Source organism: Heterocephalus glaber, unplaced genomic scaffold, assembly GCF_053883595.1.
Source record: "Heterocephalus glaber isolate CG9 unplaced genomic scaffold, H.glaber_assembly_v1.0 deba00000818, whole genome shotgun sequence".
Taxonomy (NCBI): domain Eukaryota; kingdom Metazoa; phylum Chordata; class Mammalia; order Rodentia; family Bathyergidae; genus Heterocephalus; species Heterocephalus glaber.
In genome coordinates, this window is record NW_028258164.1 from 18005278 (window position 1) to 18022275 (window position 16998).

At 40.8% G+C, this 16998-nt stretch overlaps 1 protein-coding gene across 7 annotated transcripts in view; it reads left to right on the forward strand.

Annotated features, from left to right (window-relative positions):
• Positions 1-15095, forward strand: part of Rnf32 (ring finger protein 32) — a 34970-nt gene extending 19875 nt beyond the window's left edge. For all 7 annotated transcript variants that reach the window (XM_021240891.2, XM_087207841.1, XM_087207842.1 and 4 more), the window contains 2 exons: positions 9436-9603; positions 10327-15095. In XM_021240891.2, the coding sequence (XP_021096550.1) occupies positions 9436-9603; positions 10327-10548 (390 nt within the window). In that variant the 3' untranslated portion in view covers positions 10549-15095. The remainder of the gene's footprint in view (positions 1-9435; positions 9604-10326) is intronic.
• Positions 15096-16998: the final 1903 nt, after the last annotated feature.

Genomic DNA, 16998 nt, shown 5'->3' on the forward strand with positions numbered 1-16998 from the left:
CACTATATCAATAGAGCCAAGAACAAAAACCATATGATTATCTCCACAGATGCAGAAAAAGCATTTGACAAAATCCAACATGCATTTATGATAAAAACCCTACAAAAAATTGGAATAGATGGTCTCTACCTCAAACTGATAGAAGCCATCTATAAAAAACCAACAGCCAATATCATACTAAATGGTCAAAAACTGAAATCCTTCACACTCAAATCAGGAACAAGACAAGGATGTCCACTATCACCACTCTTGTTCAATATAGTTCTGGAAACATTAGCCATGGCAATTAGACAAGAGAAAGAAAGAAAAGGAATAAAGATAGGTAATGAAGAAGTCAAATTGTCATTCTTTGCAGATGACATGATACTCTATATAGAAGACCCCAAGAACTCCACCAAAAGACTTCTAGACTTAATAACCAAATTCAGTCAAGTAGCTGGTTACAAGGTTAACACACAAAAATCAATAGCATTCCTCTACACAAATGACAGACTCACTGAGAGAGAAATAGGGCAAATAATTCCTTTCACAATAGCATCCAAAAAACTGAAATACCTAGGAATCAACCTAACAAAAGAAATCAAAGACCTCTTCTCTGAAAACTATGGCATTCTGAAAAGAGAGATTGAAGATGATATCAGAAAATGGACAGACATCCCCTGCTCCTGGGTAGGAAGGATTAATATCGTGAAAATGGCCATACTTCCAAAACTGCTATATAGATTCAATGCAATTCCAATTGAGATCCCAGCAGCATACTTCATAGACCTCGAGAAAACAATCCAAAAATTCATTTGGAGCAAGAAGAGACCCAGAATAGCAAAAGCAATTCTAGGTAACAGAGACATGGCAGGGGGTATCACAATCCCCAACCTGCAACTATACTACAAAGCTACTGTGATAAAAACATCATGGTACTGGCAAAGAAACAGACTTGAGGACCAGTGGAACAGATTAGAAGATGCAGAAACAACGCCAGACACACTCAGCCACCTCATCTTCGACAAAGGAGCCAAACACCCTCACTGGAGGAAAGATAGCCTCTTTAATAAATGGTGCTGGAAAAATTGGGCTTCAGCTTGCCAAAGATTAAAACTAGACCTATATCTCTCACCATGCACTAAACTAAAATCAAAATGGATTAAAGATCTAAATATTAAAATAGAAACTCTGAACCAGTTGGAACAGAGGTTAGGTAGAACCCTTGAAGACATCGGTGTAGGAAAAGATTTTAGGAAGAAAACCTCAGTTGCCCATGAACTAGCACAAACAATCAACAAATGGGATCTCTTCTTATTAAAAACCTTCTGCACAGCAAGAGAAACCACCAGCAGTGTGAAGAGACAACCCACAATGTGGGAAAAAATCTTCACCTGCTCTTCCTCAAACAAAGGTCTACTATCTCAAATCTATAAAGAACTTCAAAAGATCAGACCTCCCAAATTTAAAGACCCAATCCAAAAATGGGCATCTGAAGTGAACAGACATTTCTCACACAAAGAAGTAGAAATAGGAAATAAATATATGAAAAAATGCTCAACATCACTGGTCATTGGAGAGATGCAAATGAAAACAACGCTGAGATTCCACTTCACTCCAGATAGAATGGCTGCTATCATGAAATCAACCAATAACCAATGCTGGTGGGGCTGTGGGGAAAGAGGAACCCTGTTCCACTGCTGGTGGGAGTGCAGACTGGTGCAAGCACTGTGGAAATCGGTATGGAGATACCTCAAAGAACTAGGACTTGAAGTCCCATTTGACCCTGCTATTCCATTGCTGGGGATCTTCCCCAAAGAATTAAAAGAATCATACCACAGTGATATATGTGCCCCCATGTTCATAGCAGCGCAGTTTGTAATAGCTAAAACTTGGAAACAGCCCAAATGCCCATCAACTGGTGACTGGATAAAGAAAATGTGTTTTTTTATAAAATGGAGTACTACTCAGCCATGAAAAATGAGAAATTAGAGACATTTATAGCTAAGTGGATGCACATTGAGGTGATACTCTTAAGTGAAAGAAATAGGACACACATGTGTAAATACCGAATAGTTTCTCTGGTGTGAGAAACTGAAAGTGTAAATAAGGACTAAATGTATAATAGGTAATGTGAAATAGGAAGAAAAGGGGCAAACGGGAAGGAAGTGGGAGGGCTGGGGAAAGGGTAGAAGGGAATGGGATTAATATGAGAAAATGGAAAAATAGGAAGAAAATCTTTGTAAATAGGGAGGACTGGAGGGGTTGAAGGGAGGGCTGGGCAAGGGTGAAAAATAAGAACCAAGAGAGACTATGTAAAGGTGCAAATTTCCAATGATGAATGTCATTATGTTGTATACCTAAAATGTACCAATGATTAGAATGAATAATCGATAATGCAAAATAGGAAGAAAAGGTCCAAAGGGGTAGGGGTAGTGGGAGGGGCAGGGGAAAGGAAAGAAGGGAAAGGAAAAATGATGAGAAATGGAAAAAATGGAAATAAAGTCTTTGTAAACAGGGAAGGGTGGAGGGCATGAAGGGAGGGCTAGGAATGGGGAAAAAATAAGAACCAAGATGCATCATGTAAAGGTCCAGTTCCCAATGAGAAATGTAATTGTGTTGTATACCTACAATGTACCAATAAAAAAATTTAATACAAAAGAAAAAAAAAGAAAAAAGAAAAACTAAAAGATAAAGTCTCATCAGGCTTAAAACCAATTAGTTGAAACAGAATGAAATATACAGAAAAGAAAGGTGTCCAGCCTGGTATAGTGCCACATACCTGTAATCTCAGTACTCCAGGAGCCTGAGGCAGGAGGATCACAAGTCTCACCCCAGCCTGGGAAAAACAACAACTTAGTGAGGCCCTGTCTCAAAAACTATTTTTTTCCTTTGGTCTGGGGATGTAGCTTAGTGTGAAGGCCCTGAGTTCATTACCCAGTAACACACACACACACACACACACACACACACACACACAAAAGAAGGCATCCATGTATATGGAAATCATTAAATTATGTGAATACTATATAAAAATTTGTGCCACTAGAACTGAAAATGTAATTGAAATTTTCAACAAAACAGCAAACATGGAGTGAAGTTTAAAATATTAAATGATAAAAATTATATGAGCATCTCAATTTTTACTGAAAAAGCATCAAAAGTAACAGCCATTCTTAATCATAACAGCACCAAAAGTAGGATAAAATGTCCATATCACATTAAAGTCTACATATGAAAAACTAAAAACACAGTTTTAGAAGAGTGAGACCATGAAGGTGTAAAACTACCATCTCCACATCTGGCCAGGCTACTGGGAAAGAAACCAGTATGGATGGAAATGTGCTATGTATGCTGTGTGCAACACATGTAATGCTGTTTCCTAACATATGCAAAATCATTTGAAAAATCATCAGAACTAGAAGAATTAGATGTCCAAATTCAAGATAAGTATGTAGCAATCATTTCCTGTGTAGCATCAATAATTAGATATAAAATACAGTGAGAATGGTATGTTAAAATCTAGCAAGTTAAAACCTAAAGACAAACTTGTAAGGAATGTGCAGTACACTAAGAAAAACATTTGTTTGTGGTGCTGGTGATGGAACCCGAAGTCCTATGCCTCGAGGCAGGCGCTCTACCACTGAATTGCATCCTCAGACCAAAGGGAAGTTTTTCTTCTGATGAAATAAAGGCTTGAATAAAATGATTGACATTCATGGTGGATATAAATAAAAGTGTCTCTTTTCCCTATACATTGAAAATTTACTATAATTTGTCATTCCCAAAGGAGTAGCTAATTCTTAACTTTATTTAGTGGACTAGGAAGAAGTAAAAAAAATTTTGAAAGAGATTAATGAGCCTTGTTAGACATCAAAGATATACAAATTTGGCAGGTAAGATTCTGGTGAAATAATAGAGAAGAGCAGAAAGTCACCAGGATATAGAAATTCAGTCTACAGGGCGGGTGTTTCGGGTCAGTGGAGCAAATCATTTAAATTAGGGAATTTAGACCTTTACTGAGGAAGGGGGAAAAAAAGAATACTTCATGCTACATCCTCTAGGAAAGGTCCACATGGACTATTTATACTTAAACACTGTGTATGTGTTGTGTGTGTGCACACGTGCATGCATATGATACTGGGAATTGAACCAAGGACCTTGCGCGTGCAAGGCAGATGGTCTACCACCGAGCTACATCCCAGCCCATATACATGAAATGCACTAGCATCAAAGACAGAAGACTTCCCAGGTGCCTGCACTCTGTTAGGCAGGAGCATCGTGGGGAGGCTGTGCAGCTCCCCAACTTACTCAAGGCCAGTGAGAAGGAAGAGCCTGGTGGATACTTAGACCACATTTGTCCTGGCCAAGGCAAAACAATCTTTCCTGTCAGTAAAATAATCCATGTAATTTTTACTAAAAGAATATCTGTTTATACACATGTTAGTGTTTAGAGGTTGAAAAAACAGTTTTCTTGTGCTTTTTAAAGTTGTAATCACTAAGTAAAATATTTCATAGTTCAAACAAGAACAGTTTAACAACATGTTGTAAGACCGGGCCATGCTAGTATAGCAAGCGCTCATCACCTGCCAAGACACCCTGTCAGTCCGTTAGCTTATCTTAATAGCACACAGTACCTCATGAAGACAGTGAAATGCTTTTTCTCCCAGTAGAAACAAAATCTTATTATTTTCATCAAGAAATAAACACGTTTCAATGAAAAGTTTAAATTGATTATTTTCTTTTAAAACCCTACAGAAGTACTCTATTGAATGTGTAAGTAAAGTGAGGCTTTAAATCTAGAAATCACAGATTAAGCTACTCAGAATAAAAATACAACGGCTGGTCCAGGGTTCTCATTATGTTTATCCTTACTTAATACTTCAGAAAATTCTCCAGGCCAAAATGGGTACTAAAATATGAAGTCCATCTTCTAATGAATCATTGTCCCTCTTCAGGTTTGCCATAATATCCATTAAAAATAAATTCCAAAGCCAAAATGAACACTGGCTTCCTCAAGGCTCTCTTGGGTAGGAGACTGGCTTGTGACACTGTTTGCAACATTCTAGAAATGCCAGGTCTTCTACCCAGGATGGAAGCCAATGTGTTCCCATGCCTGTTCACCACCCTCTCTCAACTTCATTGTGCATGGAACTTTCCATCTATGAACTATTAAAATCTAATGTTTGAATTTTAGGAACTGGAAATTTCACAAAGCAAACCATACAATCACTAGCATTATGGGATATGGTGAATTATTCATCTGTGGGATGATAACAGTTCTTTAAACCTGAAGTATCTTGAAACCACCAACCACATTTCCAATCTGAATCTCCATTCTCACCATTGGGAAATGTTACATTAATGCAAATTCATTTTATTTTTAATCTGAAAAATCAAAATTGCAAATTACTTGGAAAAATAATGATATGGCACATTCCAAAGTTAAAGATAGATAGATGTGGGATCACTGCTGTTCCCAGTCAGAAAAATCAAGAAAAAGGCAGCCGGCTCTCCTTTGTCTTGAACAGCCCATTTCGGTTCCAGATTTCAGAAGTGTCCAGACTTTGAAGTCTATAGGACTGTAAGAGAAATTTGGGGGTTCAGCAAGGTCATTGCCACCCTTTTAATTTCCTCAAATAGGAATTTTTAAAACAACAAAACATCATATACTCCCAAATTCATTTAATAAAAGAAAGACTATTTCAACACCAGGACAGTAGGAAGCTCCTAAGCACACACTAAAGGATGTTTATTGTCACTGCAGACTTAGAACTTCATAAAAATTTCGCTCTTTGGATCTTAACTTTCCTTGGCTGGCTGGTGGGTGAAAACTTCCTTGCTGTACTTGGGAACCACTGGCTTAGATCAAAGATAAATTATGTTCAGGGAAAAAGAAGTTGAATCAATAGAAAAGAATGGAAAGGAGGCTGTCTAGTAATGGAAGTATTGGTTTCCTTCTGTGTTCTGTAGGTTAGAGCAGACATTGTTTTAATACTATAGGTAGGTGAGATAAGCTTAGTTCATTTTGCTCTTACAACTCATCAGTTTTGTTTGTGAAAGAACTGTGGTCCTGCATTTTTACTCCTGTAACCCCAAGAGCTAAAGTCTTCCCTTTGGTTTTCATGCATCTATTGGGTATTAACTAATAATATACAGGGACCATCTGTCTACAGGGACGCTCTTGTACACTGAGAACTTCTCCCACATTTGCTCTGCTTTAAAATACCATTGGCACATTCCTAACAACACTGAGCCACAGCAATGTGATGTAGCACTACAATGTAGGTTCTTTTCAATATGCTTGAAGTCTCCTGGCAAGAACAGAAAAGGTCAGTGTTGAGTTTTGTAACTTTGAGTGTCAGAAAATTAAAATTCAGTCCCAAAGGCCTTTGTCATAGAGGGTGTTTAAGCTGTCTAGGGACAATACAGTAGTCCCGGTACACTTACTTACGCACATTTTTGAGAACTCAGATCAAAGAGGCCTGGAAAGGCCACTGAAGCTGTTAGACTAATTCCCACCAGCACTGTGTACAGAAAGCCCTGTGTTGCCCAGAGCGCAGTGGCCAGTGCTTGAATGCCTTTGATCCTTATCTGGAAATTCTGCTAGCATATGTCATATAATTGAGGCATGGTCTTTTATTGGTGCAATTAAAACTTTTCAAATGCATTATGTTATCTCCACCCAGCTAAAGTCCCAAGCATTGTTTCAAAGGTGAGGTTAGTGATCTGTCAGATGCTGTGCTGGACCGTAGGGGTTCCTGCTCCCACACCCACCAGCCCCTGGACTGCTCTAGCTTTTTCATTTCCATCTCACCAAACAGCATAATGGTCTTCAAGTTTGCTCAGTCCTTTGACTTCCTTTATCACATAGAGATGGCAAACATTCTGTTGCTAACTTGAAGTGGCTCCAGGCAGCAAGACTGGGAAGATATTAAACCAGTAAAAGCTTATCAACTGATTCATTGATATGCTGTAAATTCCGGGCTTTTCATTTTGCTTTTGAGGGTGGCCGTAAGTCAACACATTAGTAAGCAATTTGCTGACATCAAGATGGATCACTTAAGACGCCTCCTGGGTAGACAAAGTTCACCTGGGTACTTTTGTTAGTATTTTTTTTTAATGTTTAGCCAGTATGTTACTTGTAAATGACCTGTAATTGCTTTACATAACAATGACCCAAACCCTTAGTTACCTAATTTATCAAATATCTGAAATATGAGACTTAAAAAATGTATTAAGACATTTATTCTTTTTTAAACTGAACATTTTTATGTTTTACCTGTTTATATAGAATTCATTATATTAACCATGACTTTAAAAACTAGAACTCAGTTGTCAATATTTTTGGACACTTCTTGTCTTTTCAACTACTAAGGTCAACAAACCCACATAAAAAGTAAGGGAAGGAATAAAGGAAAACAGAACCTTCAACACAGAAGAATTTGACATTTCAGAAATATTTAATAGTAGCTGCACTTGGGAAATTGTTTGGAACTAACTACAATCGGTAGTCAATATATGTTGATTTTAAAATACTTTTTTGGTGCTGAGTATCAGACATGCTAAGAGCCTCAACATGCTAAGCACACACTGCACTGGCTCCTCGCCCCAAAACATTACTCTTGTGACTTTGGAATACTTAGATTTACAAGAACAAGAACAGTCATATGATGTTCACTTTGAGAGATAGCATACCATAAATACATACTGAAGGATTTTCACTATATTTAGTAAGTTAACATCAATGTTATGATCATAAGCTGACACTGATACTTTACTGAATTTTGGAAGTAACTTCAAAATGATTCTAGACAAGCACGCCCTTTTTTCTTTCCCTCCTCTAAGAAGGAATTTCTACTACACTACTTTCAAATATGTACATTTGAGGCATATATTTGTCCTTATTTCTAATCTATTGCAAACCTAAATTTTTATTGAATGCTAACGGCCTTACAAAGAGGACTCAGGTGCTTCCCCAAATCTAAGGCACTCATTTGAGGAGATAAGAAATACACACAAAAAAGATAACAAAAGCCAGCAGGTGGGGGGCAGAAGTATATGTGAGAGCCTGGGTAGAATTTCCCATAGTCATTCATATGAATGAAGGAAACAGAAAAATAGAAATTATTAACAGAACCAAGGAAGCGAGTTGACCAGATCACTTGCTGAAAAGAATGGAAGGAAAGGTTGGTGGTCTCCATTAAGAGGTCATGGGACGTTTTTGATCAAGCAAATTACACGAAGTGTTGAGAAGGAACACAAACAACAGGTGAGTGATGGTCAGGGAAAAGCTGATGCAGCCCAGGCTCTGCTGAGGGTCCTCACTCATGTCACACTGCACACTGTCCTCTTCCCTATTCTCTGGTGCTTCCTGTGTCCCCTCCCAGGAGCCTGCATATTCCAACCCTCCTGCTACAGCAGCAACACCTAAGATCATCAGTGCTGGCTTTCCTGCTAAATTGGAACATTAAAGGAATGAGTGTTTGTGGTCTTTGATCTTCAGGGCTGGTACAGCACATGTTCAATAGTAGGTCAGCAATTCCCAAACTATTTTAACAACTAGCCCCTAAAGAAATTGTTTCATCCTTTGGTCATTCACCATGCAATGCCTAGAAGTGATGAAGTTAAAATCATTTAATTTAGATTGAATAAAACATTTTATTACATTACATATGAAGGGAATTATTTTTCTTATTTAAAAGTGCTTTTAATTTCTTTTAAATTAAGGAAGAAAGTATGAGTTGTTAGTACGTGTGAAAATGATATCATTCTGTGAGGCAGGCTAAATGGTACTACAATATAAATTAAATTAAACTGAGCAGCAGCATGAAAAGGACACCTAAACTGCTTTCACGGGCTGACAGGTGAGGGGTTAACGAAGGGCCTGGGCTGCCAAGTGTGAGCTCTGCCCTCAGCATCATGTGAGAACAGCCAGTCCTGCATCTCCTCATTGCCAGATGCACATGGACTGTGCTCAGAGGCTGCTGTCTGTAGCAGGTGCACCACCTGCATAGAGCAGGGAGAGAAGATGAATGTTTTGTTAAATATCATACACTGCAAGCAGTAGTGCCACAAGGAAACAGTGGGAGGGGCTGAAAGTGAAGTGGAGAACAGGGTTGTTAGATAATAAGGGGGACAGCAGAGGTGACCTCTGAACAGAAACTGGGGCTCGCCACAGGTCCTGAGGCATCCTCAGGGACCCTTGGGACAGTGTGGTTGCCTCAGAGAATTTACAAAGCCCAGGTGCGCACCTGGAGGTAACACGTTCTCAACCTAGTCACTAAGTTAATAACCGTATGTCAGTTTCTCTAAACAAACATCACTCAGAGACAGAGACTTGAGGAAAGTTAGGAAGACACATGCTCAGGCCTCAGAAAGTATCCCCTTCCCCTTTCACTCTCCCAGAGCACCCTACCTGGTGGCTAAGCCTGGCTCCTCCTCTGCCCTTCTCAGTTCCTAGAGATCAGTCACTGCATACTGTGTTCCTACAACACCAACGTAGAAGAACTCTTTGCAGAAATTGACCACTGCCTGGCCATAAATCGAAGCATTCGTCAGCAGTTGGATGAAAAGTGTGGCCATGAGCTCACAGACGAAGACTGGGAGAAAATCCAAGTGCAGGTAGGCTTTGGACTGGTGGTTTAATCTATCCATCACCCACTGCCCACCAAATGGGCGGCAGCCACTGGGTCTGTGAGGGAGGCCAAGGGGAACTACTGGGCAAAGGGGGTCCTGCCCTGGCTGCACCTGCTCAGTTTATAGCCCCTGTGCTTTTACTGTGAGGAGAGATGACCGCTAAGGTCCCTTCAAGTTGAAATGGTGGGATTCTGGCTAAAGGGTGCTTTATGAACAATGAGAAGACCTGAGGGAAGAGACCATGCCCAGCACCTTCCTGGAGGAAGTTCCCTGCGACTGGCCTGCCTGCCTCTTGCACATGCAGCAGCATGGAAGGAAGGAGAAAAACTCAGGACTCAAAGCCAAACCGAGGGAAAATTTAAGACATCATATTAGGGAAATTTACAGAGGAAGTTTAACATTACATAGCCAAGTATTTTGAAAATTTCCAGTTTGTTGTTTAATTACAAGAAAGTATGTGTTATATTATTAGTGCTCAGCATATTAGAAAGTATTTTTGTTTTAAAACTGCTTATCAAGGTGAATTACTATCCCTTTCTATGTTTGTAGGAGTAACTGTGTGCCTGCATGTGTGTGACTGATGTTATTTTAACAGTGTGAACTCAGAAGAGCCAGCCTCCTGACACAGTTGTCATTCACATTTGAGTGTTCTCTAGCAGGAAGGCACTTGTCACCTCCCCCTAAACGTGTGTCTGCCCTGTGCCACAGGCTGCTCACCGTGAGATCTCCGAGTGCTCCATCTGCCTGACCCCACTCTGGCTGCAGGGGAACAGCCGGCATCCCAGAGCCACAGTCCTGCTGTCCTGTGCACATCTGTTCCACCACACCTGTCTCCTGGCTTTGGAGGAGTTCTCGCAGGGAGACAGCTGTCCTCTCCACACCTGTCCTCTCTGCCGTGCCTGCTATCAAAAGAAAATCCTTGAGTGTTGAATTTATGCTCAGGAAAACTGGCATAATTCTGAGGGAAAAAGCTTACCTGAATTTTGGATGAACTGTGTGGGTTTGGAGTTAAGTCCCACCTGTGTTCTGTTCTCCAGAGAAACGTGTCTCAGCAAGTATATCGTATATAGGAAATGGAACCATATTTTAAAAGCTGAAAACCAACCTATCTAGTTTTAGTCATTAGTCTATGTGTATAAAAAAACAAAAACAAGTTTCAGAGTCATGAGTTTAATCACTTAATAGGAGGAGTGGTGTTACTGAAAATATAGCAAGTGGGCCGGGGGATTTAGCTCAGTGGTTCTGACATCTGCCTTGCAAGTTCAAGGTCCTGAGTTTGATCCCCAATACCAAAAAAAAAAAAAGAAGAAAATATAGCTAGTGTCTGGCCAACAGGCTAGGAAGCTGAAACATTCTGAACATGTTCCAGATGTTTTCCATTAGTAGGAGTCTCACAGCCTCTGCTGGCCCTCATACTTAGTTTGCATAATCACTTTCCTTCTGCATGATAGATTCCTGTTGTAGTTGAGTACTTCAAATCCAGGAAATTAAAAAAAATTTCTGTGCTATTCAACATCAGAAAATGACAAATCAGACTTTAATGAAGCAATAGACTGTTGTAGACGGTAGTAGAAATCCCTTGATCAGGTGGTTTCTGACCCTGATTTTCTAGTGCATCCATCCTAAAGGGGTTGTTTCCAGGGCCCCCCGGAAATACTAAAATCTCCACATGCTCAAGCCCCATGTATGTATGACATTTGCATACAACCTACACAATCCTAACTTTAAATCATCCCCAGATTACTTATAATACCTAACACAATGTATAAATCATTTTTATACTATATTATTTAGGGAATGATCACAAGAAAAAGTCTACAAACAATACAAATATCATTTCTTGGAATATTTTTGATTCATGAACCAACTCTAGTGGCTGTTATGCACAGTAACAAGTACAGCTGCATTGGTGAGATTACCTCCACAGACCAGACAGATAAGTCCCTTCCAGTCCTTGACAGGGTAGAGGGAGGGAGGCTGGGAGATCTACACTACAAGCTCTAGCTGTTTGTGCTTTGCTGCTCAAGCTCTGCTTTGCCTTCTGAGCCACCAGAAAATCTGCTCACCTTCTTGGGAAGAGCACATGCAAGGTGTACACCACGAAGTGGTGCTCATGTAGGGAAACAACACACGTCCAAGAGTCCAGGAAAGCAGGTACCAAGTAGGAGCACAGACCCTATGCAATGTGAGGAGTGTTAAAATCCCTGTTTCTATTTATTTTTTATCTTACCCTTTTAAAATAATACTCTGGTTTAGTCAAATATGGAAGTAGTATGCTTCCTCTATATACATAAAATTTATGAATAAATATCCCTGTTAGGATGAGCTCAAACTTTTTAATGATGAGGTCTGTATACCATTACAATAACACCAAGAGACTCACTCAAATTACAGGGTCATTGCCACAGGTGACTCACATTCCCCAAGCCCACTTTGTATAGTGTGTAGCCACTGGCTATGCAATGAAGCCATAAAACTTCAAAACTACTTTGCCACATGGAGACCAAGCACCTTGCATTAAAAGACAAGTCTTTGGAGATTAAAAAGAAAAACATGAACATGAGAAACAGGAGAAATTATTGAAGGCCACCACTTCATCAAATGTATCTGCACTGAGTGCATCATTCTTAGTAACCAATGGTATTGCTAAAGGTAAGAAGTCCTTTACTATAGATGAAGAGTTGGTCCTGCCTGCTGCTAAGGTTATTTTTCATGAACTTTTAGGAGAGATGGCACATGTGCCTCTAGCACTATAACTAGACAAATTGATGAAACAGTGGAGAATATTGAGGCACAATTGTTAAGAGGATAAATGAGTCACAGTGGTAAGCGATCCAGGTTGACAAGTCTATGGATGATGATAAGGCAATAGTGCATGTTTTTGTGCAATATATTTTTAGGAGGATGTGCTTGAGGATGTTATATGCACTTTGTTACAACACCAGAGCTACAGAACTATTCACATCTTTAAATAATTACATCTCAGGAAAACTGAATTGTGTCTATACACATGGACAGACTGGCTGCCAAGACTGGACAGCCCTCTGGTTTCACTTCTCAGGTCAAAGAGGTCACTTCTGAATGTAAGTCTGCCCTGTGTCATCCATAAAGAAATCCTGGTCAGCTGAAAAAATGTCACCTGGACATTTTGTAGGATGTCATTGAAATTATCAGGGCCAGGGATTTAGCTCAGTGGTTCTGCCACCGGCCTCGCAAGGACAAGATCCCAAGTTCGATCCCCAGTCCAAAAAAAAAAAAGTCAACCACATTAAAGCACATGCCCTTAATTCATGTCTGTTCACACAGCTCCGTTGAGAGTTGGATGCAGAGCAAGTACATCTTCTCATGTACAGAAGTGAGATGGCTTTCTAAAAGTAGACCACTGACCATTGTTTCTGAGTTACAAGAGCCACTCCAGAGATTTCTTCTTTAAAAAGTAGTCAACATTGGCAGCACATTTCAGTGACACAGAATGGGTCCCAAAACTTGCCTGTGTCATATTCAACCTTCTCGATAAACTCAATCTCCTTTCAGGGGGAAACACAATCCACGCTCACATCTGCAGATAAAATGGCTGCACGCAAAGCCAAACAGTACTTAAGGTGGCAACAGGTCAACACTGGGACTTTCAACATGTTTGAAACATTGGCAAAGATTTTGAAAGAGACTAAGCCAGGGCCTTCTTTCTTCCAGCTGATGCCTGATCACCTATTTCAGCTTTAAAGACTTTAAGCATTGCTTCCCAAACAGAGAAGACTCCCAAACCTAGAAGGAATAAGCCAGGTGAATTGTCTCTGTTCTGGAAGAGGACCAACTTCTTGAGATCACAAATGACAGTGGCCTTAAAAGTATGTCTAAGACAACTTCAACTCTCCATAATTCTAGATTAAAGTCAAGGCAGAATACCCTGAGATTACCACAAAATCGTTGGAAAGCCTGTTTCCACTTCCAACTTCCTATCCTGAAGCAGGGTTTTCTGCAGTGATAGCAGCCAAAATGAGATTACAGAATAAACTGAACATAAGCAACACACTTCAGGTGTCACTGTCTCCCATCACCCCCAGATGGCACCATCTAGTTGTAGGAAAACAAGTTCAGATCTCTCACTGATCCTGCATTATGTGAACTGTATAATTGCGCATAAAGTGAACAATAAATGTAATGTACTTGAATCATCCTGAAACCATCCCTCCTCCCGCATCCATGGAAAAACTGTCTTCCACGAAACTGGTCCCTGGTGCCAGAAAAGGTTGAAGACTGCCATTTTAAACAATTAGCAGAGGGTAGTGGCATCCCCAAACCCAGTTTCCATTCAGAAGGCCCAAGCAGCAGATGTACACCTGCCAACTGAAGCAGGCAGAGCACAGGCATGTGGTGAAGGTCTGGGTGTCTTGCTATAATGCCCAGCCCTCAGTCTGCAGGGAGCACCCAGACATATACAGGTCCAGTAGAGGCCATGTCTGGGACCAACCCACTAGTCATCCCTGGGCATCCCACTGAGTCTGTGAGCATCGCATATCCTTCCAACAGTGCCTCTCCTGTTCAGGGGGAAGAATCCACTTCTGTTCTTGGCAACCAGGTCCTTCAGTGGCATAGGAATTAGCGCCTCATTTCAGGCAACAGGTGCTCAGGAAAGTCAGTGGGGACAAAGTCTGGCATTGGTCATAGGGCTTTATGAGGGATGAAGGCAGCATAAAATCCCATGAGTACTGACGGATGAGTCTCAAGCAGCTTGTGACAGTGAAAAGCCAGGTGATTGTCTTATGGAAAAGCAGCTTTGTGGCAGGGCCACTGATGGCTTCAGTGGTGGCTGCTTCCCAGACACTCTGCTGATACTACTCTCAGGCTAGGGATATAGTCACGCCACAGCCTTAGTGGCCTCTGTCTGGAATGCTGGAGCACCTGTCCGAGACAGAAGCATACAAAGTGGGGCTGGGAGGACAGGGCACCCTGCCTTGCTTGCCTCTTGGTCAGGGTCAGTGGCCACGGTGGTGGACTAACCCCTCCCCATTTAACAGGTAGCAGACACCTGTCCAAGTGGCAAGAGGAAATAAATTCTCCCGGGGCCTTCTTCTCACATTCCTTTTGTCTTTGACACTCATCACTGTGTTCCTGGCATACCCTGGGTTGGAAGCACTTAGAAAACCGTATCAAGTCAAGGAAGAGAACACCTAGAGCCTGTGGGATGGGAGGTGTTTCCTGACAATTAAGGTTACAATCCACAATGAGTGCCTAACTGTCTTGAATCTTTATGTACAGCTGTACAGTGCTTGGATCAAAAAGAGGGTTGCTATGAGAAGAGCAAAAATAATTTGGGATTCATTTGTCAAACCATGAACAAATTGAGAAATAAAAGTTCTAAGTATAATACTGTTCCATGGTATGTACATTCCCCAGTGTGTTTACCCATACTTCTAGAGGTGGACATTTGAACCACTTATACATTTTGACTATTATGAATAAAGATGCTATGAATATTTGTGAGTTGAAAAAGCTAAGAAATATGGGGTCTGAATATTAAGAGATATGGGGTCTGCTTTTTAAGGGCCCAGAGATCCTTATAAAAATTGATCACATGGCCGGGGATTTAGTTCAGTGGCGCCGCACCTGCCTTGCAAGCACAAGGTCCTGAGTTGGATCCCCAGTACCAAAAAAATAAAACTGACCACACAGCACAAAGAAAACTTTAAAGGACCTTCATGCCAGTGCAATTCATGGGTCCCATTTCCTCAGCCCATGGTGCTACCCCCTCAGTTCAGCAAGGCCGTCCCTGTCCAGTGGGGATGTTAGCAGAACGGCACAGGGACCTGCTCATCCTCTCCTCCCTGCCACTGGTGATGATGAGGACATGCCTCAAGTCTGAGGGGCCAGATGAGGAGCAGACCTGGTTCCAAGCAGCGAGGCCAGGGTGGGAAGGGTGCTCCGCCCACAGGTAGACTGGGTCCAGTCACCGCCTCTCCAGCGAGGGACGTGGGAGAGAACAGTGGTGTAGAGGTGGCCATCTCCTTTACAAGATGACATCCAGATGGAGCAGTGAGGTGCTATGAAAGTAATCTGGGCTGATGAGAATATTCTCATCATTAGATGGGTAATGGCTGGCAACCCCACGAAGATACTTAATGCAATTAATTACACAGTTTAGAAGAGTGAATTTCATATGTGATTACATTTCAAAGTGGTCAGGAGCAAAAATGGGTAAATTTTTTTGAATACTGAGTTGAGAAAGGCCAAAGTATAAAACCAAGAAATGCACGAAAAATGCAAATTTTTGACATAAAAATTTAAAGTTTCCATATGGAAAAAAATATTGTGAACAAGTTTTTTTAAAAACGAATAACCAGGGAAAATATTTACAACACACCAGAGATAGTTAATATCTATAAAAGTTTTTAATAAAACAATAAATTATGAAATACCAAAAAAAGTATGGTTAATGACAATTCACAAGAGCAGAAATATCAACAGCTGCTAAAATAAGAAAAATGCCCCTCTATAAATAAGTTATTAAAAATACAAAGGAAAGCAATTAAATATTTGCCTATCTGGTGGCCAGCAGTGCGAAAAAACACTGGTGAGGACCAGCGTCAGTGACAAGACACATCTTCCGAGGCCACTGACCTGGGAACGAGCTGGTATTCATCCCTAAATCCGACCTTCCACTTGCAGGATTAATTCTAGGGGACAGTAGAACAGTGTGCTGAGATGCACGCAGACAGCCATGGGTCTGTGTACAGTCGTTAGGAACTAGAAACAAGCTGGCCACATGACTGAGGAGCTGGCTGACATCCTGAACACACACACATGGAGTATGACACAGTAATTAGGGGTAGGAAAAACCTGCACCCCCTGGTATGGAGAGAGACTGTGGACAAGGAGGTCTCACACACACAGGAAACATTATCCTGTGGGGACTGCAGCTTGCCAGAGAGGCCACATGGAATTATAGCACACATCTAAACACTGAAATTTAAGAATTTAATTAGACAAATCAAGGGAAACATTTTAATGAGCCAGTATTATTGCCTTTTGTAGGGTTGGACTTGGTTGATATTTCAAGGACAAAGCCACATAAGAAAGCTGTAATTAAATGTTTGACACATCTAGACTTCAAGCTTAACCAAACAAGACATGATGAAGATGTCAAATTGAGACTCAAGATTGTTCCAAGCTTTTAACATCAATCCAAAATCCTCGCTGTAATTTAAGAAACTATGATTTTAGGAAATTACAACAAATGAAATATTTCCATAAGGGCAAGTGAGGACTCCTTCTGAAGTCTCATGTGAACTAGACATGCTGTGTGAGTCCTAAGGGATCAGCCTCTCATTTCCACACAACACTACTGTTACAAATGTCTTAAGCTTGCTTTTGTCCTTTAGA